The sequence below is a fragment of the Apodemus sylvaticus genome, chromosome 21 (genome assembly GCF_947179515.1).
Source record: "Apodemus sylvaticus chromosome 21, mApoSyl1.1, whole genome shotgun sequence".
Taxonomy (NCBI): Eukaryota; Metazoa; Chordata; class Mammalia; order Rodentia; family Muridae; genus Apodemus; species Apodemus sylvaticus.
Genome location: NC_067492.1, coordinates 24065835 through 24091346, shown reverse-complemented (window position 1 = coordinate 24091346; position 25512 = coordinate 24065835). Strand labels below are relative to the sequence as shown.

At 49.6% G+C, this 25512-nt stretch overlaps 1 protein-coding gene across 2 annotated transcripts; it reads right to left on the bottom strand.

Annotated features, from left to right (window-relative positions):
* Window positions 1–610: 610 nt before the first annotated feature.
* Zdhhc1 (zinc finger DHHC-type containing 1) lies at window positions 611–24506 on the bottom strand. Of its 2 annotated transcripts, none has more exons than XM_052166826.1 (13): window positions 24240–24506; window positions 15752–15826; window positions 13503–13549; window positions 11611–11853; window positions 6897–7072; window positions 5155–5256; window positions 4742–4866; window positions 4499–4657; window positions 4172–4284; window positions 1706–1788; window positions 1391–1484; window positions 1192–1270; window positions 611–1085 (listed from the first exon to the last, which is right to left on the bottom strand). In XM_052166826.1, the coding sequence occupies exons 4-13, from the start codon at window positions 11851–11853 to the stop codon at window positions 805–807; spliced, it is 1455 nt and encodes a 484-aa protein (XP_052022786.1). In that variant the 5' UTR covers window positions 13503–13549; window positions 15752–15826; window positions 24240–24506; the 3' UTR covers window positions 611–804. The 2 variants fall into 2 exon arrangements, with proteins under 2 accessions (XP_052022786.1, XP_052022787.1); XM_052166827.1 differs by having other exon boundaries at window positions 4187–4284.
* Window positions 24507–25512: the final 1006 nt, after the last annotated feature.

Genomic DNA, 25512 nt, shown 5'->3' with positions numbered 1-25512 from the left:
TCTATGGCTAGCTCAAAGACCACAGCTGCCGCTAAACCTATGCCATTCACCTACTTCTAGGTTCTCAGTAGGCCAGATTCTGAAGCATTAGGGGAACACTGAGACAATCAGTGGATCACTCGTTCTTCCCCCCTCCACCCCCCCAACCCCACCCCACCCCCGCCGCCAACTGCTGGGTCCTATATGGAAGCAATTCCTGAATCTCGAGAATGGCTGTCTCCTTCCATTCCTGTCTTTCCGCCTCACAGCTTCTGTTCGGACAATGTGCCTCCCTAACCTGTTTCCTCTCCAACTGCCAATACTACTGAATAACCTTGCTGGGTGTGGTGGCACATGCCTGCAATCTGGGAATTCGGGAGCCTGAAGGAGAAGGTTCAAATCTTTGGGGCTAGCCTGGGCTACAAAGGAAATAGGGACAGAGGAGAGTTGGTAGTGCTTGAACAAGACCCCATGTTTTTGATTCCCAACACTTAAAAAAAATCCTGTCCAGAGACCTTTGCTAACCCCTGCCCCCACCCCTTCTCTGCCCCAAGCTAGCAATGGTAGTCTTGTTTCTGTGAGACCCATGGATTTTTTTTTTAACTATGAAAATAAGCATTAAGTCCACAAAAGCATTAAAAAAATGTTTATTGGGGCACCAGGGCTGGTGGAGCGGATATTGCTGAGTCTTGGGAAAGGAAGGCCGATCCTGTCGGCCTTGAGGTCCCTAAAGTGCACTCGTTGCGGCGAATGTGGGGTGTTGCATAGAGTCTGACCAGACGATCCTACAAGGCCCTCCTGCCTCTAGTCCTTAGCCTTAGTGGGCTAAGGCAGGCCTCCACTGCCTCCAGGTGTTCCAGGCTCACCACTGCTCGGGCTCACAAAAACAGCGGGCGAACGTGCCTGTAGAGCCAGCCCAGACTCTCGGCCCCTGGCTCCTGGGGCGCCCAGTGCGGCACTGCCCAGGCGCGTCTGGGCCACTGGGATCTCTTCCATGGACTCAGCTGATGCTGAGTAGTAGGCGTCCGCAGAGCCACCAGCATGCACTGGGCTGGCACTGGTGGAATCAGATGAAGAGCTGGAGTTGCGGCTAGGAGTCCCAGTCTCTGCGCAGAGGGGAACTTAGGGTTAGAGGAGGGCTGCAGCTAGGGCTTTAAAACCTTCCCCTCCCTCGAACTAATCCAACAGGATCCAAGCAGAGAGCGTGCTCACCCCGGAGCCTGGGCAGAGGGAGCTCTCGTTCCAAGACCCCAGACCTGGGTAATCTATACACACGCCGCTTCCTCTTTTTCTGTGAAGACAAAGGAAGTGTGGGCTGCTTCCCTTACACCCCTTTGCCAAAAGCAGCAGGGAGTCATCAGAGTAGAGGGTTCTTTTCCATCTCCCTCTTCTTGGACACAGGTCCTCCTACCTGGGGTTGGATCCGTGGAGGCAGAGCCAGTGTGTCTGAGGAGGAGGGCAGTGGTGGTTCCACTTGGCCTTGGGTGGCAAGAAACTGGGAAGGACTGAGGTAAAAGCCAGGGAGCAAACTCTAGATGCTGCCCTGAAGCCCCTCCTGCTGGAGGCTGCCCTGCTGGAGGCTGCCCTGGAGCCCCTCCTGCTGGAGGCTCCCTTCCTAGCAGGGCAGACACTAATCCAGCCAAGGCTGCAGAGCTGGACCCAGACCCATGCTTTGACTGACCCACCCTTTCTCCCTCCTCGACTGGAACAGCCAGGTGGCACTTACTTGGCATTCAATGCTGCTGGCCTAGCCTGGCCAGAGGGCTCTGGACGCACATGGCTGAAGGTCCTCATGTAGAACTCCATCTCCTTGGGAAAGGGGTCAGGAAGGCTAGGAGACGGTGTGGATCCAGACAATCTAAGCCCCGCGCACCCCTTGTTACTGGCCTCTCCGATAGCTTGGTGGCCTCATGTCCCAAAGGTCTAGGGATGTCAGATGGGCTGGGAAAGCCCTTCTGCAAGGCAAGGCTTCGAACGCATTTCTAAATCTCATCTCATCACAAGGACTCACTCCATCTAGTCAAGCTGCAGCCTTAGGTCCAGTACCTAGACTGGGACGCTTAGCCAAGAGGTTCACAGGGATGGAACACTCAAGTGCTGCCCTCACCTGCCCCTGACTCCTCCTCTTAGGGATCCAGGCACTGAACTCATTTGTTCAGTGGCCAGGAAACCACAAAGCTATTGACAGGCCAGCTTGTGCACTCCAGGCTGGGAACGCTGGGGGCTTGGTCTGCAGCATACTGCATACACCCCAGTGTGCCAGCCATGATTCTGGCTGCTGGGAAGAAGAATGTGAATGTAGTCGTTGTGTCCCTATTTCCCAAAACAAAGGTGACAGAACAGTGCTACAGCCCTGAACCTTGAAGGTGTGATGATAGCAAAGGGTTGGGAGTGGCTAGGCTGGCACCACTGTGTGCCAAATGCCCCCCAGCTTTGCTGGAGAGAACTGCAGGTAAAGACATAGAAGACCAGGAAAAGCCACCTCCGGAAAAGGAGTAGGGCAGAGGGCAAAGGGCGGGGCCAGTGAGCTGGAGGGAGCACCCAGACAGCTGTCGCCTGCTAGGCAGTCGTTTCCATGGTGACAGAGGCGTCCTGACTAAGGCAGAGCCGACACTGTAACTGAAAGCCGTCTCTAAAACAAGCCTATGTTTTGGGGGCAACGGCTCCAGAGAGGGGCCCCTCCCAAATTCCTGCTGGGTGGGGATTGGGAGGCTGCCTGCTGGGTCCCTGAGAGTTTTAGGGACTAGGACAAGGCCCAGCCAACCACTGGCTGACTACACAGGTGCAAATACTGAGGTCCCAGTTGAGTCCGGGGCTCAAACTCTGCCTAGGATGACCCTTTGGGGGGAGGGTATGGGAATAGCTGCGCAAGCAGAACAGCACACGGATCAGAAGTCCTGGGGCCCTAAGGTCACTGTCCTCCCATCCCCCTCCTTAAGTAGGAACTCAGCAAAGACTGGCCACCCTGGATCCCTTGGACTTCAGGACAGGCTTGGAGTCGAGCCCTAACCAGCTAGAAGGTGATGCTATGACAGGAAGGTCCCTGCTAGACTTCCTCCTCGCCTCAGAGCTGATCCTTGCCCTTCCTCAGAGACCTTCAAACAGGGCCACATTCGAGTGGTGCTTTGGAGGCTCTTGGCCACCAGCTCTCGCCTGTAAAGGGGCCGGCACCTGCTCCTACAGAACAGGCTTGCCCTGTCCTTAGCTGCAGACAACAGAAGTAAATGTCTTTGCTGCTGTCACAGTTGGGCCAAGGCCTAGGCGAGGCACAGAGTACATGAGCCTGGGGCCTGGGCATCCTAAGCAAGCCTGGCCTGCTTGCTCTACACTCTAGGACACTCTAGGGTGGCTGCCAGTATCTGGATACAGTCTGGTGCCCAGCACCAGGGCAGGTAGGGATGGTGAGACCGGAGGTTTTCCCCCAGTTGGTAGCACTCTTCAGCTTGGCCCACAGGCAGTGGGGATGAGAAAAAGAGGCAGGGTCCTCCAAACCACCCACCAGCCTGTGAGAAAAAGAGGCAGGGTCCTCCTCCAAACCACCCACCAGCCTGTGTTTGTATCCAGTTGCCATGAGGATTTGGGATCCAGGGTTCAGCCTTCCCAGCAAAGCCTGCCCGGGCCCCTGCCTTTACAGTCCCTAGGGGCTTTGAGGACTGGAGCACCTCCATCCCCAGCTGCTGCCCTCAGGAAGCCAGGGGCGTGGGAATGGGGACAGGCTGGTCTGCAGCTGGGCTGAGCAGGCCAAAGCCTACGTTGCAGGGTTCCTTGTTCTGTGCATGGAACCCTTCACTCTCCTCAGACCAGCTGCCTTTAACCTTTCTGGACATCAATGTGCCCATCTCCAACACGGACTGTTAACGGTTGTCCCTGTTCTAAAACTAAAACAAGAGGTAAGAAGTCGAGGCTGCAGATGAAGAGAGCTGATGGCTAACCCAGTCCATTGCCAACTGAGGGCTGGCTTGCTCTACCGCACGCCAGTGCCTGCCTGCACAGGAGGGTGCGCAGGACTACAGACACACAGGGCCCCTCTTGGCTGTGTCAGTGCCTGTGTGCCCAGCTTCGGCTGGGTCCTGCGCCTCAGGCCCCCACTCTAGCTGCTGTTCTCAGCTTGTCTCCTCCATGGCTCCTGTGCACAGCCTTCCTCCCCAGCTCACACACACACACCCAAGCCCGCCTCTCAGGGCCTCTATACCTGAATGGACCGCACCTTGCGGGGGCATGACTCCAGCTCCTTGTGGGTCTCCTTTGCTTCCTGAGCTGGACGGTGCTGCACGATGTATTCATAGGTGGTAAGCTTGTGCCACACTGGTGGGTGTGGCAAGAGACAGGTCAGTAGTGGAGAGGCAGCTGGCACTAGGTTCAAATCCCTATTACACATGTACTAAGCAGTAGGGCAAAACCAGGCCAACCACAAAGAGCAAGCACTGTAAGGTCCATGACTTCACGGTTCTACAGCCCAGAGGTACCTCCCAGCAGTGGAGACTCTCCCCTTCCAGGCGAGCTTAGAGAGGGCACTTACTTAAATAAATGTGGAAGCAGAGCAGGTGGCCAAGCAGAGCTGTAGAAAGCAGGCCCAGGAGGATGAGCAGGGCGGCCAGGGCCAGGATGGCAGGAGCCTGGGTCTCCACAGGGGCAGCAGGCAAGAACACAAACCACACATCCGTGTGATTCTTCAAGACTGCAGGGCACAGGCAGACTGTGCTTAGCCAGGGGCCAGGGGTGCACTAACTAAAACAAGCCTGAGTCTAGAACCCACACCGACCTTCAAAGTGTTGGTTGGTACGAAGCCGCATGGGGTTGACAAAGAACTCCACGAAGACATAAGTGGCCACCAGCACCAGGAGCAGAACACCCAACAAAGCAGACGCCACACTGTGCAGAAAGAGCCTGGCCCAACCATGGGCAGCTGTCAGCACTCCTGAGCCCCAGCTTGTAAGAAGCCAGGCTCCTGACCCCAACACCTCAGACCTCACGGGCACAGAGCTCGAGACTCTATGAACACATCCACCTCTCAGGCTCCCCATCTTAGCCTGGACCAATAGGATGGCGGTCTCTGAACCCACCCTCTGCCATCCCAAGTATCTTCTCAGTGTGCACAAATCCCCACCCACAATTGTATACTGTATTACAAGCAGTCCTGATAGATCAGGAAGCCCGGGCCCCGCTGATTCTCACCGATAGTTCCTCTCGCCCACACAGTTGTTGAGCCACTTGCAGTGATGGTCAAAGCCGCATACGCACTTATTGCAGGCGCTGCAGTGTTTGGATCTCGCACTCCTGTGGAAGTTTGGGGGGGAAGGCACCTCATGGTCAGCCAGCCCAGCATAATGACCCGAGTCAAGTCTGGTTCCTGATTACCCACAGACACCTCTGCCCTTTCTCAGACCAGCAATGAGGAGCACACGCGCCCTCTGGCGGAAACAGGAGGAGGGACCCCCGGAGAAGGTGCTGAGGCTCACGGTAAAGGGAAGAAGGGTGTCTTGGGAGTCCTACTCTTGAACTACATACCTACGTAAAGGTCACATGAGAAGGAAAGGAGGCATCCTTTCCAAGCAAGGACATCCATGCCAGACCACACACAAGATGCAGGTGTGGGACCCCAGGCAAAATGCAGAGCTGCCCGGCTGGTACTTTAATTGCACTTCTAACAGCTCCATTTTGGGGTCACTTTCCTTGCCATCCTACAGGAATTTTTCTGGCATTGTTCCAGAAGACATGTGTGGGCTAACTGTAAAGGAGCCAAAAGGAGAGGTGTTCACTGTCATCCAGGGGCATTAACGAGGCTCATGGGAAAGGAGCAAGTCAAACGGCCACACCAGGACACTAGTGGGGCCGCATCTCAAGACCCAAATGAGCACGGGAGAACAGTGCATCCCTCCATCACTCACAGAGCAACTGCCAGAGCCGGTCGGAACCTGTGCTGGCTGCTGCTTAGGGAACGGCAGTGGGCATGCTGCCTCCTGTCCACACACCCTTCAACAGGCTACTCTGGGCCTTCAGATTCCACGTGTGGAGCTGGCCTTGGGCTGCACTCTATCCCTCAACCCACACACGAGTCTGGGAGACGACAAAGCTTGGGTAGTGTGGGGAGGAGTCCAAGAGAGGTCCAAAGAAGAATGGGTGTTCCACAACCTTGTCTCCTCCTCACTAGCAGGGCCGGGAGCCACTGGCCTCTCTGCCTCAGACTCCTCACGGGTAACTGTGCAAATGTGCGGGGGGCCAGACAGGTAGTGTGCCCCTGACACTGCTGCTCAGTAGCTTTGTGGCTTCAGGATACATCTGGCTTTCTGAGCAGTGGGCTCTGGCTCTTTTGTTAAAGAACGTAGCGCTTAGCATAAAGCACTCAAGTCTTAACTCCCTCCTCCCCTATCTGAGTACTTTCAAGAGGTTAAAGTTCTCGCTAGCATTTAGAAATGGTTTGGTGCTGCCAAATGCCTTCCGGTTTTGCTATAGGAAATGCTATGCCTTGTCTTTTCTCTTCCTGTAATCACTATCTCAGGTCACTCCACCAAACGTTTTGTTGTTTTTGTTTTTTGAATCTGTCTTATTATGTAGCCCTGACTAGCCTTAAACTCACTGAAATCCTGCCTCAGCCTCCCAATGGCTAGGATTATAGGTAAGCACCACCATGTCCAGCTCCACCAAGACTCTTTGTTTTTCTTTTTGAGACGGGGTCTTATTGTGTTGCTCTGGATGTCCTGGAACTCTGTAGCCCAGGCTGGCCTATAGCTCACAGAGATCTGCCTGCCTCTGCCTCCTGAGTGCTGGAGTCTAAGGCATGCCCCTGCACACCCACCCTCCACACTCTTCATTAGGGAAAGTACAAGTGTTCAGAGGTGTAAGTGTCACGGGGAAGCTGGGCGTGACCCTGCAGGCCCACTCACGGCCCACACGTTCACTCACACTCACGCACTCACACGTCCACGTCGCACAGGTTGCAGTGCAGGTCTTCAATGACATGTGCATGTTGGCTGCGGTTGAAGATAGGCAGGGGCCCAGAATAGCTCTTGTCCCGCACATTGGCATCTGCTGGATCGATGGAGACAGCAGTCAGGTGCACCACAAGGTGGCCAGCAAAGATGGCCCCCATGCACTAGCCCAGAAGGTTAAAGACTCAGTCCGTACTCTGCAAACCAGGAGCCCCACCCACTCTCCTGGAAGGATTCTCCTGTCCATGCAGATTCCCTTTATACAGAGACTCCTGCCTCATAGGAGCCTCCTCACCAAGCTTCTTCATCAGACCCTATACCCTCGATCAAAAAGTCATATGATAGGCTGGAGGGATGGCTCAGTGGTTAAGAGCAACTGCTCTTCCAGAGGTCCTGAGTTCATATCCCAGCAACCACATGGTGGCTCACAACCATCTGTAATGAGATCTAATGCTCTCTTCTGGTGTGTCTGAAGACAGCTACAGTGCACTTACATATAATAAATAAATAAATAAATCTTTTTTAAAAAAAAAAAAAAGTCATATGATAATGGAGTCCAAAGACCAGTAGTACTCACTACTAACACCAGGAAATCTAGCCAAATGGCCTTGGCCTTAACATTTCAGGTGGGTACAAGCCAGTTTTGGGTCTCAGATTCCAGAAGGTGAAGGAGAGTAAAAGACATCACCTTCTAAAGTCCAGAGACCGTGGCTGAAATTCTGAGCTTGTTTTTCTTGCTTTCACAGGAAGCCACTTCCTACCCTTTCAAGAGCTAGGGCCAGATGGAGAACCACTTACAGACAGGGCTCACCCACTGGCAGCTTCCCGCACCTCAAGTCCAGGTAGCTGGCACCCTAAGCGGATGTCTGGGACGGCCGCACATGTCCAGGGTTGGCCAGAGCACTGTAGCTCCTGGAGCTGAAGTGAAGCACTCCCAGGACTTAGCCAGACACAGACTGCTGGAACATCTATACACAAACTCGCCATCTATACAGAGGCTCCCCCCAGGGAAGGAGCTGCCTTATCTTCTTCTCCTCTTCACCTACTCCACACAGGATCCTTCTTTATCTTCCTGAGCCAGGCCAACACCTTCCCTCTCTCACTCAGGATCTAAGCATTATTCATCTTCTACCCATCAGCTGTCCTAATCCTTACCCTCACACAGTAGCCAAATTCCTCTACCTGTCTCAATGAGCCAGCTCTTCCAGACTGTGTTGTGCCAGAGCTCAAAGAGCCAAACGTAAGGCCAGCCCTGAGCTCTGTCCTCATGGCCAGGGCTATGGGTGCCTGGGTTACTTAAGAACCACACATTCTTCTCTAAACCCTGCCCTGCATGGCTTCAAAGGCCTGGACTTAAGCGCTTCCCTGCATCAAGGCCTACAGTGGCTCTAAGTGGCTCTCTAGCTGAAGTTCATGCCTTAGCCAGGGGCCAAAGCTTGCCTTCCTCTGTCTTCTCTCAACTCTAGACACTCAGTGTGGGCAAACACTGAGCTTCCTGTCTTCTCCCAGCTTCCTTCACTGGTTCCTTCATTCAGCTGTGTGCACAGCTCTTTCCTTTTTGACAGGCACGGAGGTCTATAGAAACCGTCGGTTCTGAGCTGTAAGAAGCCCACTGCATAATAGAAAGCACAGATATTAACCAAATAACAGGTCATCAGATGAGAGGAGATGCTCTGTAACTGATGGCTATATCTATTCCAACAGGATCTGGGAGACTTCTCTGAAGAAGTGTCATCTCAGCTGAGATATGGAAAAGAATGCGTAACAGGTCCTTGGAAGGCAAGGCAGAAGGAAAGGACTGGGACTATCCGGAACATGAGAGGTGTCAATCAGAGGGGTGACTGAAATATTGTCCCAGTCATTCTCATTGACTATCATATAATAATGAGGGTCCATGCTGCCAAACTCTGAGCTTTCAAAAGGAACAACAACAAAATTCTAGGCTTCCATGTGAGCTCTCTCAATGTTAAATATTAAAGAAATAAAAGACCTCACAACATATAAAGGACCTGTGCAGTTTAGGTATTAATCATTCCATAATTTCCCAGCCAGATTGGCCTATTGATCTGACCCTTCTGGACCTCTGTTTGGCTGGGTGGTGAGCAAGGCCTTCTGGGAAGACATCACTGTTGTCAAAACGGGGAAATAAAAGGAAGCTGAATACACAGGAAGACTGCACATGGAGAAAGCACAAAGACTCAGTGACATCTTCAGCCTCATTTCCTAGGGCAGGGAAAAGTTGCTAGATTTTGAGGTGGTGAAACATTATCAGAGGGAGGGAGGGTGAGGGTGTGTGTGTGTGTGTGTGTGTGTGTGTTTTGAAAGTGCTCTGGCTGGAGGGATAAAGATGGTCAGGAGAAAGGGAGAGGGGAGGGGTGGTGGGAGGGGGGAGAGATTGATTCATCAAGAAAGAGAGGGGGTGTGCTGTGTCTTCAGACAGTCCTAAGAGTGCTCTGCCTGCAGCTGTAGGTGCAGGAGCAGGGACACACAGGGGAGACTTACTTGGTCAGAGAGGCAGGAGCAGTGGAAGGAAGGTGGGAGGCTGGGGAGGAGGTAAACTCAACAGTGTGAGGACTGACTGGCTGTCAGCAGGAGGAAGGGGAGCCAGGCATGAATGGAAGAAGGAGGTTGCAAGCACCAGCAATGCTGGGGGATGTGTGCCAGACTAGACTGAGCCCTTCCCAACATTTACATGGGTGTGACCAATGTGTCTAACCCACCACTCTCGCCCTCCCCGCAAGCACCAGAGCTCATCTGTGCATTCCTGAAGCCTAGGGCCATTCTAGGCCCACAGTGGGGAACTGGTGCCCACTTCATTCCGAAGGGTTCTGAGAGCTGCGATGGAAGGACACTGATGGAACACAGAGCCTTGGTCAGGCTGCCAGACTAGGTAGCTTTGGAAGCTCCCAGATGGCTCCCAGAAAAAGAGAAAGCAGGCAGGAAGTACATCAAACCTCAATTGTTCCATTTCCTCAGCCTGAATAGCCTGTCTGGCCTCACTGGGTACTAGTTGTGTGACCTTAGAACGTCACTATCCTGTCGAAGCATTTTCTTCATAAGGTCTTGAATGAGAAATGTTACCCATATGTTCATCTATTTAAACACTTGGTTACCAACTGGTGGCACTGTTGGAGGTTATAGAACCTGTGTGAGAAGGACAGCATTGTGGGACAGGATTTGAGGGTTGCGAGCCTTGTTCTGCTTCCTGTGTGCAGCTGAGATGTGCTCAGCCAGCTTCCTGCTCCTCCCTCCAGCCCACCTCCTGCTACCCTCTTCCCACAATTATGAGCATTAATTACCTAACCTTCTGGAACCATGAGCTAAAATAAATCCTTTCTTCCATCAGTTGCTTTGGGCCACATTATTTCATCACAGCAAGAGAAACATGACTACTATGCTTTCTTAGTGGGGAGAATACCTTCCCCACAGGATTGTCAGAGGGACTGATGGAGACGATTCCTGTCAAGTGTTGGCAAATGTAAGCACTTTTGTTTACTGTGGCTGGCTCTGATTCTCCTCACTCCAGGCCATGGTTACTACTCTGGGTTCCCGGGTGCCCTGCAGGTAGGTTACCTGGGTAACCCAGTCACTGATGGAATTATTCCAGACCACAGGAGAATGTCCCACCTAATCACACTAAGGCCCACGGTCACCTTACAAAAAGTCATTTCCCATTCATTCACCCAGCTGATGATCTAGCCTTGGGCTCTTGTGAACCAGGAAGGCCCCAGTGACACAGCTAGAGTTTGAGGGTGACAATCTTCTCTAGAGCTCCTTTATTCAGCTGCTTTTGTCACTCACCAGCCCAGGGCTCGGGGCCAAGCACACACACTTGCATTAATAGCTAAAGCCCTTTATGGTCACATACTTCTTAATATGCCCTCATTCTCAACCCAGCCCTTGGAAGCCAATGAACCCTTCCTGTGTGACAGAAGAGTCCAAACCAGAGGGCTGGAGAAGCTGCTCCGACCAGCAGAAGCCTGAGGAGGCTGAGCTGAGAGCAGGCCCTGCTGACGCGTGCTCTCCAGCTTATCCCTCCCCTCTCAGAAATCCTCTCCAGGAGGTTGATGCCAGGAGAGAGGACAGGAACTCTCTAGACAGGGGCACACAGGCTACTGCACCCTACACACCACCTACGCACAGCCTTGTAGGTCTTTGGGGTTGTGGCCAGGACTGGAACAGACTATACTATAAGGCTCAATCAAGTTAGAGTTTGTCACTGTTCCCAGGACCTTGAAGGACATATCTGTGCCACTTTTTGGCACAAGCACCCTCATCCTAAAATCAATAAGCGTGTAAATATTCCCAGGCATAGCAAAATAATGTGGTTATAAATAAAACCACATTTTAAGTGTGACAAGAAACTTATTATATGGGAAAACCATACCATGACAAATTCCTTCACAAGTGAAATTATTGCTCCAAAACTTGCTGTCTCAAAGGAGAATTGAACCCAGGACTTTGCACATGCCAGGCCAGCACTCTACCGACTGAGCCACATCTCCAACCATAACATGCCCTTTCTTTAGCTCATGGATAAGGAGTCTGAAGAAGCTTTAGGAAACTTTGTGAGGCCCCTGGTATTGAACCCTGGCAGGGAATCAACTAAGATGACCCTGCTCTAGGACCCTGCTTCAGACTTCTGCCTTCTTTCAACTATGCATCTCCCCAACTTTCCCAGTCCCAAACATTCCAAGGATACAGCATAACCAGCAGGCACCCAGTGGTGAGGCAGGAGGGGAACGAGGACCCCAAAGCCAATCACCGCGAAGAAGAGGTAGAGCAGCCAAGCCACAATCTGGAGCGGGTGGGGAGGCCAGCTCCATCCATTCCGACGAGAGCGCTGGCCCTGCAGTTCTGGGGAAGGCCCACTGTCCTGTGAGGGCGCTGTCCACACACTCTTCTCAGGGGCTGTCTTGTTGGAGGGTTTGTTGCAGATGTTCATCTCCAGAGGGAGAAAAGTAGAGAGCATTAGGCCTAAAAAGGTCCAGTGGGAGCACAGGGCCCTGGCTACAGCCAGGATTTAGCTGGATGGTAGGGAGCAGCAGGAGCTATACAGTCTGCAGAGAAACCTGGGGTCCTAGCCTAATAAAAATATGCAGTCGGGGGCAGGGTGGCAATAAAGTACGGTCCTAAAACTCAAGAGCAGACTCTGACCCTAGCCTGGCCAGGTCATGGGAGGAGGGTCCAGAGTTATTCAGGACACCGTGTGGCTGCCTGTTACTCAAAGTGTCCTGTCTCTACAGCCATAAGAGTGAAACTCAATAAGACATGTTCTCATCTGGTAACAATATCAAGCTGGGGCCAGGGCGATGAGAACACATGCTGATTCTGTTAGGATTAGTCACCTCCGTCCTGAGATCCAAATCAAGTGTCAGAGAGGGGGCCCTGGTCCTTTGCTGAAGGAAACAGGCAGTAGGGGTGTCCAGAAAGCTCTGGCCTCACCGCTCGCTGCTTGGCAGACACATAGTCCCTTTAGGACCAGGGACCAACAACAGAGGACCCCTGTGCTTCAGAGGGGTACTCTACAGTTTCTCAGCTGGGGATGAGCCCACACACACGGGGAGGGAGGATTCTTCTTTGATTCCTTCCAGCAGAATGAATGGGCACGCTTCCCCCAGTCACCCTGGGTCTGATTTACCCAGAAGGGAGACGGTCTAACGCCCTTTCACCCACTCAGAGAGCTGCAAGAAAGGCCAGGCCTTGGCCAGAGCCAGGCTACCAGAGGGCAGCAACCCCCCACCCTGTCCTGCCTTGCTGAAGCCCAGTTGCTGACCAGAACTCCCACAGAGCAGGGACAAGCCTGTTCTTACAGGAGAAAGAGCCCTGTCCACCAGTATCTTCCGGGTTGACAAACCAGGCAGGCAGTGTCATGCCTGGGCAAACGGCAGCTCTGAGCTCTTGGTGGGAAGGCAAAAACACCCAGGCAGCTAGACAGTCTTTCCAAAGCCCTCACCCATAACCAGCAAACTCTAATATGGCTTGAATCTGAAATGTCCCTCACAGGGTTATGAATGTTTGATTCCAAGATAGAGATGCTGTTTTAGCGAGCTTCTGGAAACTCCGGGAGATAGGACTACTAGAGGAAATGGGTCACTGGAGACGGCCTAACGAGTGTTATCCCTGCCTCCCTCCTGCCTTGCTCCCTACTGCCTGGTCAGCTATGACGTGAAATGGGCCATTCCACCATGATGGGTTGGAACCCCTGAAACAATGAGGCATAATCTTTGGTTCCTTGGTTCTCCTGTCAGCTACTGTCACTGCAGCCACACACAAGTGATGATAAACTAAGGAAAAAAGGCACCGCAAGCACCTCAGCACTAGGAGTAACTGACCTCACAGACCACAAAATGCCCCTGCCCACTACAAGCATCCCCTCAAATGGGAAGATTTCCCTGGGGTCCCAAGCAGAGCCAGGGCCCCTCATGTTCAGTCCTCATTGGGAGTGTCACTGCAGTTTGGAATTCTCTGCTGTCCCGATGTCAACCATTTTGCTATACTCTCTTCCCTCAGAGACCGTAGACATGTAATCCATTCACCTCTGCCTTCCCCCCCCCCCCGTGTGTCTCCTCCCCCAACAATCAGGAGCTATACCTTGTATATAGTAGATGCTCAGTGAATGTTCGCTGACTTGAAACCATCTGAAATAAAACCAAATATGAGTAAGATAACTGATGTATAATTCCAGCCAACCGAGGTGACTGAGGTGATACCATCTTGTTCTTACTCCATTTTGCAGCTGCTCAGACAGTTCTCAGCCCTCTGTCCAACAGTCACATCTGCCTTGGCCACACTCTTGGGGTTTCTATGACCCTGACCATAGTCCAAAATAATTGATGTTTATACAAACATACGCTAAAATAACTGAAAATATAAATGAAATTAATTGTCGTGTTGTGTCTGAAATAACTACTACATTCTGCCTAAACAAATGTTTCAAGGTTACTCTGACCTCATCTAATAGTGATGTAATTGTGTTTTTTGTGGGTTTTTCCTTTAAAAACACTATATCCTAAGCTTCAGTGCTAAGACACTTTTGAGGTATGAACCCTCTCTCTGTTACCAACCAAAATTAAAGACCAGCTAGTCTATCTGCTCTGCCTTCAATCCTCCTCTCCCACCCTCCACGTGGCCATGACATTTACTCAGTGGCATACCCTTTACCCTACATCCTCTACAAACTGGCTGTCACCTGACTGCTGGCCTTTCACTAGAAGCCACACTCCCCTCAGCCTAAGGCTGAGCGGCTCCTGCAGGCCAAGCATGGCCGTGTGTGATATCAGCCCTGAATGGTCTTATCTCAAAGCTAAACAGTGACCTTTGTTTTCTTCTGAGACGTAGTCCTCGGCTCCCTTACCCCCCCCCCCCCCTTCACTAAGAAGCACACAGGATAGAGATTCCCTGGCTTTGAAGGAAACGGGTCTTAGGGTTTCCATTGCTGTGAAGATACACTACGACCAGGGCAACTCTTATAAAAGACAACATTTAACTGGGGCTGGTTCAGGTTCAGAGGGTCAGTCCAGTGTCATCATGGCAGGAAGCATGGCAGCCTGCAGGCAGTGCTAGAAGAGGACCTGAGAATTCTACATCTTGATCCAAAGGCAGCCAGGAGACTGTCTCCAAGGCAGCTAGGAAAAGGGTCTCAAAGCCCACACCTACAGTGATACACTTCCTCCAACAAGGCCACGCCTACTCCAAAAAGGCCACAACTCCTAATGGTGCCACTCCCTGAGCCAAACATATTTAAACCAGCATGTCTAGGTTCAGCTTTGGGCTTTGCACTTATTAGCTAAGAGGACTGGAATTCCTCCTCTGAAAAGGAAGAGTGTGGGTGCCTCCTGGAGTGCACAGATCAGTGATACTACTGGCAAATCCAGCAGGCAAGTGTTCACTCTACAGTAACTGTGATTACTTTTGTCTCTGGTTTGTCTCCTATTTCTAGGCTGCAGGACAATTAAATATGTTCCTTGTCTGATAGTCTATAAGATCTAGGACTGATTGAGGTTGCTGTTATTTTTCCACAGGAATAAGACATAGACTTGAAGGCTGGAGGTAGAGCTCCGTAATAAAGGGTCTGTCTACCATATCTGATGCCCTAGACGAAGCATACACATGCATTGCACATGTATACTTGTATGTAGGACAACTCAGAAAAGTACAGTGAATGTAATCTACCATATGACAAAAATGATATGAAAACCACTTAGTTGCCCTCAGAAAGAAATTTATAATTTTAATTCTAAACACTATTACCCAGAATTTAGCAGGTTTGTTGATACTTGTTATAAAGCTAAACTACCAACACTTGTTGACTAGAATATTTTGACTAGCATTAATACTTTATATATTCAAAATCCATACTCATGTTAGGTGTGGTACACCTTTAATCTCAGCACTCAGGAAGCAGAGGCAATGGATCTCTGTGAGTTCAAGGGCAGCCTGGGGTACATGGTTTCTGGGGTAGCCAGGGATCTATGGTAAGACCCTGTCCCAAAAAGAGAAATTCACATACACAATGGGAAAATGGCCAATATCTGATTTCCTGTCCCTATTTTTTCCAGTCACAATCATACACGTATTCTATTTTTTCTGAGACAAGCTCTATGTAGAATATCCTGAAACTTGTTGTGTAGATTAGAAACTGGCTTTGAATGGGCAGAGATTCACCTACCTCTGCCTCCTGAGTGCTGGGATTTAAGGCATGTGACACTATGCCCTGCCAAAAAAAAAAAAAAATAAAAAGCATACCTTTTGATCCTGTGGGAGGAAAAAAAATCTAACATCCGGAACTATCAATAATAAGAAACAAGGAAACAAATGTCTTGAGGCAAGCTCTTACTCACTATGTAGCCATAGCTGGTCTTCATCTACCCGTTCCTCCTCAGGCCAAGATGACAGGCATGTGCCACCACGCCCAGCTGCAAAGGAAAAATTGAGAATAAAGTACTTTCTATCAGAATAAATTCTTCAGTGTTTGTTTGTGTGTATTCATAAGTGTGTTCATGTGTGTGTATGTGTGTGTGTGTGTGTGTATATGCGCGAGTGCCTCTGTGTAAAGGCCAGGGGATAACCTTGGTGTCCTTGTGAAAGTGCCATCTACCCTTCCTGACTTATTTGTTTATTTACATGTGCTGTGTGTATATGCAGGATCCCAGAGTCCAGAAAATGGCATCAGATACCCTGGAACTGGAGTTACAGGCAGTTAGCACCATCTGATGTTGGTTGTGGGAATCAAAGCACCCAAGAGAAGCAGTACTTTTAACCACCGAGCCAGCACCCCTGACACACTCTGCCTTTCAAAAGAGAGGCAACTTGAGATATATGGCAGTTGAATCTGAGTGTTCTGTTACCTGTATCTCTACTTCCAGGGATCTGACACCACCTTCTACCCCCACAGGCACCGCATGCCCATGGTACACAGACATACATGCAAGCAAAACACCCATACACATAAATAATGATTTTTAAAACATTTATTTTTATATTTATGGGCATTTTGCCTACATGTCTGTCTGTAGAAATAAAGTTACAAATGGTTGTGAGCTAGGAATTGAACTTGGGTCCTTTGGAAGAGAAGACAGTGAGTGCGCCTAACCACTGAACCACCTCCAAGCCATAGCCCACCTTTTTTTTTTCCTTCTGTGACAGGGTTTCTCACTGGCCTGGAGTCTGCCAGTGGCTGAGGCTGGCTAGCCAGTGAGACCTGGGGATCTACCTGGCTTCCCCATCCCTAGTATACAAGCCATCCAACCGGGCATTTGCCATAGGTTCTGGGGATCCAATGCAGGCCACATGCTAGCCAGGAAATGTTTTCCAAGCTCTAGCCCCACAGTGGATTCTAAAGCATGCTCTGCACAAATGTGCAGTGTTAACCTAAGTGTTAAATGTCTGACATGGAGAACACATGGCTAGGGTCTTTGACAACTCAACTAGGTAAGCCCCTGGTCTCCCTCCTGTAAAGCACTAATAGCTACATGCTGGCAGCACAGACCAGTTCTGACATCTTTTCCTTTTTACATTTCGTGCATGCATGCATGCATGCATGCATGTGTGCGTGCGCGTGCATGTGCGTGCGCATGGAGCTCCAACTCAGGGTGTCAAGCTTGGCAGCAAGTGCCTTTACCCACTAAACAATCCTGCTGGCAATCTTGTTTCTCATAACAGACGCTGGAAGTCGGTGACTACTTCAGGGATAGCGTCTAACTTCACTAACTACCACAGTAAGAGGTGTGTAACATTGAGGGTTTCTACCCCCAAGTAGAGGGTGCACGCTTCCAAGTGGCTTTGGTAGCCAAAGGCTCCTGGGTGCTTTACCACCCACGGCTTTTGCTCTGCAAACAGCCTGCTGTGCTCCGGTCATGGCGCAGAGACCCAGCGGCTTCTCCTTCCACTGGACTGGTGAGTCAGGCGAGTTAAAGTTGCTGGAGAAGCAACTTTAGGAGGAAAAAAGTCCCCTATAACCAGCAAGAGTTGGAGACAGCCCATTCCGGATATTAGGAGTCCCACATGAAGACCAAGCTACACAGCTGTAACATCTGTGTAAAGGGCCTAGGTCTGTCCCATGCACTCTCCCTGGCTGTCAGTTCAGTCTCTGTGTTCCCTATGAGTCCAGGTTAGTTGATTCTGTAGGTTTTCTTGTGGTGTCCTTGACCCTTCTGGGTTCTGGAGTTGCTTTCTTAAGCAAAAGGCCCCACAGAAAAACACACTGAAATTCAAAAAAATAAAATAAGACCAAGTCTCTCTTTGCAGTCATGGCCAACCCTAAAACTCATTATGTAGCCCAGGTTAACTCAAACCCTTGGCAAACCTCCTGCCTCATCCCCTTGAGAGTTGAGATTGCAAATATGAGCCAACACGTCCAGCTCAAGTATTAGGACACACAAGTTCTCTATCTCCACTGTTCCTTTTAATTTAGCTGAAGAGATTGGATAATTTGATTAAGAGATTTTTCCAAGTGTCTCAACTTGATTTATAGGCCAAGATAGTCTTTAGATTGTACAGAATATGCCACCACTCTGTCTTGGGCTGACATTCTGATCTTGTTACCTAGAGATGCCTATGGCCACTACCAAAAATAGGGCATTATCAGCCACATGTCTCTGTTTGTTTCTTTGGAAACTGCCTTAAGGTACAGGGCTGATCAGTCATCAAAAAAGGGCAAGTCAGGCTTTGGGTCCAAATTTAGACCACAGGTGACAAAGAAAATAAAAACTGACAACATTTTCTTTAGAACATTCTGAGGTGAGCAAATCTTCATCCCTGGCTAGTAACAATAAGCATAGGTCATCGAGGCAAGCCCTGTCAATTCAGCTGAGCGGCAGTTCTCTGAGGCTCATGGGCTCTCTGTGGACTCATGGGCTTAGAAACACCGCCATCAGGGCATTATTCTGACGTCCTGAACCCAGGGCCTGGCGCACATTACATAAGCACCATCTCCCTTGGCTATATCCCAATCAAGCAAGAAAGCACTCTGAAGGGAATATATGAATTTAACCCCAAGCATGGTCTTGGCTTTGTCAATCCCACAAATGAAATGAGGAAGAAACAGAGGCATGTGGCCGATATGTTCCTAGCACTTGACAGGTGCTACAGCATCCCTAGTGTTAAATTACCCGAGTCCTGAGGCAGGAGAAATCACCATCCTAAGATAGAGGCTTGCTGCTAATATTCTTGGAGGTAGCTTTGACTCCAAATGAGGATACTATACTGTTGGTCCAGAGAGGGGCCACTTGCCAATGACATCAGATACAGGGACGAATGCCTTCGAAGCAGCAGCACTCAGGAACAGACACAAAGGACAGCCAGGAGGATGCTTCCTGCCCCCAAATCCTGAGGGAGCAAACTGTGAACTTGATAATAATTTCTATCATTGAACTGGGGTCCACAAATTCTTTTTGGCCCAAAAGATTTTCATTACAAGGGCTGGGAGGTTGGACCAAATCCAAAATGGGGCCCACAGATGAGACCAAGTATTGTCATCAGGCTTGGGGACTTTCTCTGGCTGTCCCTTCCCTCTCAACACCCTGGGAGTCCAAACTGAAAGATATGTGGCTCTGTTCCCCCAAAACATGAGCAGATGGTGCACTCAGCCCCAGGCAGGCAAGGCGCACTGGAACCCAGGCCTGTGCACTGAGGGTATAAACACAGATGAGGCTCGGTGCCCTTCCAGCTTTCCTTTCTGAGGCAACAGCGGGGCAGTAGGCACGCAGTGCTCGGGTAGCGCTTTGCCAGGGCTAGAACTGGCATTCAGCCGGGATGTGCAAGGGGGCAGCAGCAGCACTGAGGCCAGGTGGGATGCTCTGGGCATTGCTGAAGATGCCACAGAGAGCCAGAGGGATTTTAAAGCACCGTATGACACAGCTTCCGTTTCTGGCCTCAGCAGAGAAGAGGATATAAACAAAACTAGAAAGAATACGGGGTAAGGTAACAGTACAGGAGGCGGCCCTGAACTCTGGGTTAAGGTCAGGTGCACAGCTCCTCCTTGCCCATACAGTGACCCCTGCTGCATGTTTAATGAGCTGAATACTATATAGACCTTCTGCTTTAAAAGACAAAGCACACAGATGCTGTTGAGGACGGGAGGGAGAAAGGGCAAGGAGATACACAGACTGTTAAGAGGCACAAGTATCTGCCACCTAAGGCAAGGACTTGTTTGACATCTGTGGAAGACTGAAGAGGGTGTGTAGGCCCTTCCCTTGTCCCTACAAGATGAAGACCATTGCCAGGATGACAACAATCTTTTCTATTTAACATTCACTTGCTAAAAACCTTAAATAACATTTTCAAAATAAAATTAAGCCTCCTTAATTTATATAAAGTTACATTAAACTTAAATTAAATGGAGAACATCTTAGCCAAAAGTAGCAAGTGGCAAATGACTTTAATCCCAGAACTCTGGAGGGAGAAGGAGGTGAATCTCTGAGCTTGAGGCCAACCTTGTTCTAAATAGCAAATTACAGCCCAGCCAATGTTAGATAGTGAGACCCTGTCTCAAAACAGCAAGAAAAAAAAGGAAGGAAGGAAGAAAGAAAGAAAGAAATCTTAATATTTTGAGTTCTCATAATGAATGGTATAACAGCTGCATGACTGATAATATTTCCTGCCCATCACCACTCCAACAATGAAAAAATGTAGGCAGCCAGGAGGCTAAGGCAGGAAGATTACTTGGCCCATGAGTTCAAAGCCAACTTGGGTAACACAGCAAGATGCCAACATCTGAGCTCAAATAATAAGAACAATAATAATAGTAGCAATAAATCAGACTGTTGTTCTGAAATTCATGCATGAGATAGCTAAATCACCTAAAGTGCAAAGCCCAGGCCCTAGAGAGCCTGTGGACAGCCCTGGATTTCTGAAAGGTGTCTGAGGACTTCAGAATCAACTCAACTAATAATGAGGGATAGCAAGGAAGAAGCCAAGAAACTAGGAAGGTAAATTGCTTGGGTCAGATAAAAAAGGAACATGAAGCTGGGTAGCTTGGCACTTTAATCCCAGCACTCAGAGGGATTAAAGTAGAGGCAGAGCAAGACAGATCTCTGTGAGTTCAAGGCCAGTTTGTTCTACATAGTGAGTTCCAGGATAGCCAGGGCTATGTAGGGAGACCCTGTCTCAAAAAAACACTGGTATGTATTGGGGGGCATGGAAACAGGAAGCAGGCGGTCTGCAGACAGAGCCTGCCTTCCTCTGGCTCTTGCACAGCTCTTCACAGTTTAAGAAGCTGGGGGCAAACTTCACAAATCCCACTTCTTTGGATGTCTTCTTTCAAGTTAACTAGAAGGCAATTGGCGATGTCTACCAAACCTGCCAACACATTTAACTTGTGGCCCAGACATTCCACTGCTGTATTTACCCTACACTCTCCTACCACACAAAAGTTCATTGTATTGTTCCTTGTAACAACAAAGAACAAAAACAAATATAAACACACTATGGTACATATCTACAAAGGAATGCTAGCAGCATCAAAAGCAGATGATGACATTGTTTTTAAGATAAAGTTACATGAACATGCAAGACACACAATTGTAGAACTGAGCTATCAAATAAATAAAAATCAAGTTATGGGGCTAGAGAGAGGTGGCTCAGAAGCAGACACTTGCTGCTCTTAAAGAGGACCAAGTTTCCAGCCTTAGCATGGTGGCTCAAACCTATCTTAAACTCCAGTTCCAGGAAATTTGACACCCTCTTCTAATCTCCAAGGGTACCAGGTATGCATATGGTACACAGATATGCATGCAGGTAAAACACACTCAAACATAAAATAAATATTTAAAAAAGTAATAAAAGGCCAGGCCTAGTGGCACACACCTTTAATCCCAGCACTTGGGAGGCAGAGGCTGGTGGATTTCTGAGTCTGAGGCGAGCCTGGTCTACAAAATGAGTTCCAGAACAGCCAGGGCTACACAGAGAAACCCTGTCTTGGAAAAACAAACAAACAAACAAACAAACAAACAAATAAATAATAAAAGGGCTGGAGAGATATAGCTCAGAGGTTAAGAGCACTGGCTGTTCTTCCAGAGGTCCTGAGTTCAATTCCCAGCTAGTCTTCAGAATAAACCTTAAAAAAAAACAAAACAAAACAAAAAACAAACAAACAAACAAACAAAAAAAAAAAACGCAGCTATTGCTTGTCCAGGCCTAGAGTTCAATTCCCAGCACCTACACTAGGAGGTCCAAGAGATCCAATATATGTGACAGGTAAACACATACACAAATGCACACATTTTATATACACACACACACACACACACACATATACACATACACATACATACAAATATAAAATACCATTTGGGAGGCTAGGGCTGGAAGGCTGCAAGTCCCAGGCCCAGCCTAGGTTATATAGCAAGATTGTGTCAAAACAAACAAACACCCAGAAGGGACAGACAGACAGATATCTATGTTTCTATAGGTCCAGAGTACTCTGGGAAGGAAATGGCAGAACCCAAACACAGGCAGTTTCTATGAAGATCTAGTACCATTTGTTTCTACTGTATGTTTGTTAGTATTATTCAATTTTTAAAAACCATTTATTGCTTTTAAAAATTAAAGTAGCTGGGCATGGTGGTACAGACCTTTAATCCCAGCTACCAGTGGTGGGCAGGTCTCTGTGAGTTCCAGGACAAAGCTACAAGGTGAAACTCTATCTCAAAAATAAAGAAGTAGTAGTAGGATAGCTTGCTCTGTGGAAAGGAAGGCCTGGATTCAATCCCCAGCAACGAAACACACACACACACCAGATCAACAGTTGAGAGGCTGTTCCCTCCAGCCCTCCTTGCTCCACTGTACTGCCATGTGAACCAAATGAGCCTGTGTGTGCTAGAGGTTTCTACCAGGCCAGAAAAACCAGGAATTCCCGCCTGACAACCATTTGACAAGAGTGCTTATTGAAGGGCTTTCTCACCCACGAAGGCAGTTCTGAGCCATTCAGTGCTGGGAGGAGGGGTCACAGAACTTCCTGGCACTCTTAGGGGTCATGTCTAGCTCTTGACCAAGAGCCGGTCAGTACCCTGTGACCCCCGACAAGGCAGAGGTGTGCTCCACAGGAAAGGTGTGCTCCTGCGCAGCTCTCCTTCCTCCCCTAAGACTCCTCTGAGCAACTCTAAATCATGTTTCCAGCCTTTCTCCAGGATCTGCTTCAAAAATAATTCTCACCGAGATCTACTGTGCCTCAATTTAGACCACATCAAGGGGACCTGTGCTTTGCAGAGCACATTGGTTTGAGTGCAAAGAGTCATTTATAAACGACTTCTAGGGGCAAGTACAGTGTTGATTAAAACTCCCCACAGGTACCAGAAAAATGTGTGTTCTTAAACAGTCTGAGAAGTGTCTATGGTTCAACTGAGGAGTATATATCGTATCACTTCCAGAAAATAAGCTAGAACTTTAAGCTGTTCTCAAAGGCCTCTCTGGTCTTTGGTCTCAAATAATGCGGCTGGCCTCTACTTTCTCTCTCGTAAACAACATGCTGAAGTCAGTTGCTTGGCAAGAGAAACTTGAAATGATTCCTGGGTTGACATGCTGTGCAAACATTTCTGTATCTTCTCCTCTGCAGCAGCCACCACAAACTCTGGGATACAAGTCCAGGAAGAGAAACAGAGCAGCGGGGAACAGAAACCAAATCAAGGGAAGGAGGCAAGGGTTGTTGATTTTTAACCAGGAAATCAACTGGTGGTTGTAGGAGCCAGCCAGGCCTTTGGGGAACACCCACCAAGAAAGTCATTAAGACCAAAGGGTGACAGAACAAAGAAAGAAAAACAATAGGGGGAGAAGCTAATTAAACACCACAGCTGCTTTTATTGCATCTCCTGGTGATTATCTGTATATAGCTGGTCTCCTACCACAAAAGGAGTGACCACATTCATCTAAGCTAGCTCTCCTTTGGTAATAAAGTGATCACCATCTCTGCAGCCCTAAGATCATTGCACTGTTTCCATACTAACAGCCATCGCTGCCACTTAGAAAGCACTTATTGTAGGCTAGGCCCTACTTGAGTTCACTTAATTCAACACTCTGAGGTAGTCCTATTATTTCAAACTGTTCCCACAGATCTCTCTAGTCCTTGGTCTCAGATGCGGACTCCCCCCAGCCCCCACCACTTTGTCTGATGACATGTGATACGAGAACATGCCAACAACATTCTGTGTGCACAGATGAGAGCAGGGAGCGACTTGTGGGTTCCAGGACGCTCGGCTACACTGACTGCACTATGGTAATCTTCGAATGATTTCTGCTCAGCAGCACCCAGAGTATAAAACCCTTTTGAAATTTTGAAACTCATCAAACACTTCAGTGACTCCCTTCGCGTTCTGGGATAAAAGTTGAGACCCCCCCTCCCCATGAACTTTAGGAACTGCCCTCGCATTTCCGTTCCATAATAGTACTCTGCTGCCCGGACTTCTGGGTTCGCTTTTCCCTCTTTCAGAAACACCCTTCCCCTATTCGCAATTCTGGCTCCTTTCCAACCTCCTTGTTTTAGCTTAAGAATGACCTTTAGCCCCCCACCCCCCAGCACTTAATGAGACCTGGAATTACTCTAGTCACGTGTCTGGCGCCTGTTTCCCCAACCCATCCTTAATTCTCTGTGGATTCCGAAGACTGCAGGCGTCTGCTCTGAGGCCCGTCGCCTGGCACACAGCCTGGCAATCGGTGGGCGCTCAGTGGGCGCTCAGTGCGGAGCTATAGCCCTGATAAATGATAAAAGAAGTCCGGCGCTCCACTGGGTCGGTGAAACCCAGCAGCAAGCCGAGACGGGCCCAGAGTCCCGCCAGGCGCAGAGCGAGCCAATGGCTCGGGCCAGGCTCGGAGGTGAGAAACGCAGCCTCTCCTCACCTGCGCGTGGTGGCGGCCGCGCCAGATGCGGCCTGCCAAGGTCAGCCAGCCGCTCGGCCCCGCCCTGCCCGTCCACCCTCCCCAGGGCCGCGGCACTTCAGACCGTCCGGGCAGAGTGAGTCCCCCGGACACGGAGGAGACGCGTCCCGGAGCGCGGCTCCATCCCGGACGGAGGTTGGGCCTCACAGTCCTTCCGCCTTAGTTCGGACCCGCTGGCTGTGCATCCGTGCCAGGCCAAGGCAGGCTGGGCCTTGCCCGGCGCGGGGACCGTTCCCCTGGCAACAGCGCGAGCTACGGCGCCCCACAGCGGCCAAACCGCGCCGCATCACTTTGCAGGGGGATCGTGGCTCTGGGCGGAGTTTGCTAAGTGCCCCCTGACTCTACAGCAAGTCCATTCTTCATTTCCCCCCATAACCATGAAACAGGGAATATCCACTCCCTTCCACCTCCCACACTTTGTCTTCCAAGAATCCTACTCTCCTCACAATGCGTCCTGTATCTAATTTCTCCTCTAAATCACATTTAGGAAGACCCCCCAACCAATCTAGTCTCTTTACTCATTTTCTTTCGTGTGTGCGTGTGTGTTTTGAAACAGGGTCTCGTGTGTGTGTGTGTGTGTGTGTGTGTGTGTGTGTGTGTGTGTGTGTGTTTTGAAACAGGGTCTCATGATGACCTCAAATTTGCAATTCTCCTACCTTTGCCTCCTGAATTTGCTGGCATTATAGTAAAGATATGGCCGCTGCATTCTCCAAGTATGTCTCAAGTGCCAGGCACATCATGAGGAGTACTCAGGGATTCCTGCCCTTGAAGGAAATAACAGGTTGAAGGAGAGACAGACCTAAACAAATGCTTTACACAACTGAAAATGTGAGCAACTATAATGTAAGGTGTGAAGTATAAGAATTTAGTATTGATAACACAAAATGTCTAATTTTTTTGTTCGAATTTTTGGGTTTTTTTCTTTTGTTTTTGTTGTTTTTGTTTGGGGGTGTGGAGGTTGAGACAGAGTAGCCCTAACTAGCCTGGAACTCACTACATAAACCAGGCTGGCCTCAAACTCAAAGATCTGCCTGCCTCAGGATTCAGAGTATTAGAATTGAAACATGTGCCACCAACACCAAGAATTTTTTTTAAAGATTTATTTGAGGGGAGCTGAAGAGATAGCTTATAGGTTAAGAGCAATGGCTGTTCGTCCAGAGTTCAATTCCCAGCAACTGCATGGGGGCTCATAACCATCTATAATGGGATGCTATTCCCGATCCTGGTATTTTGT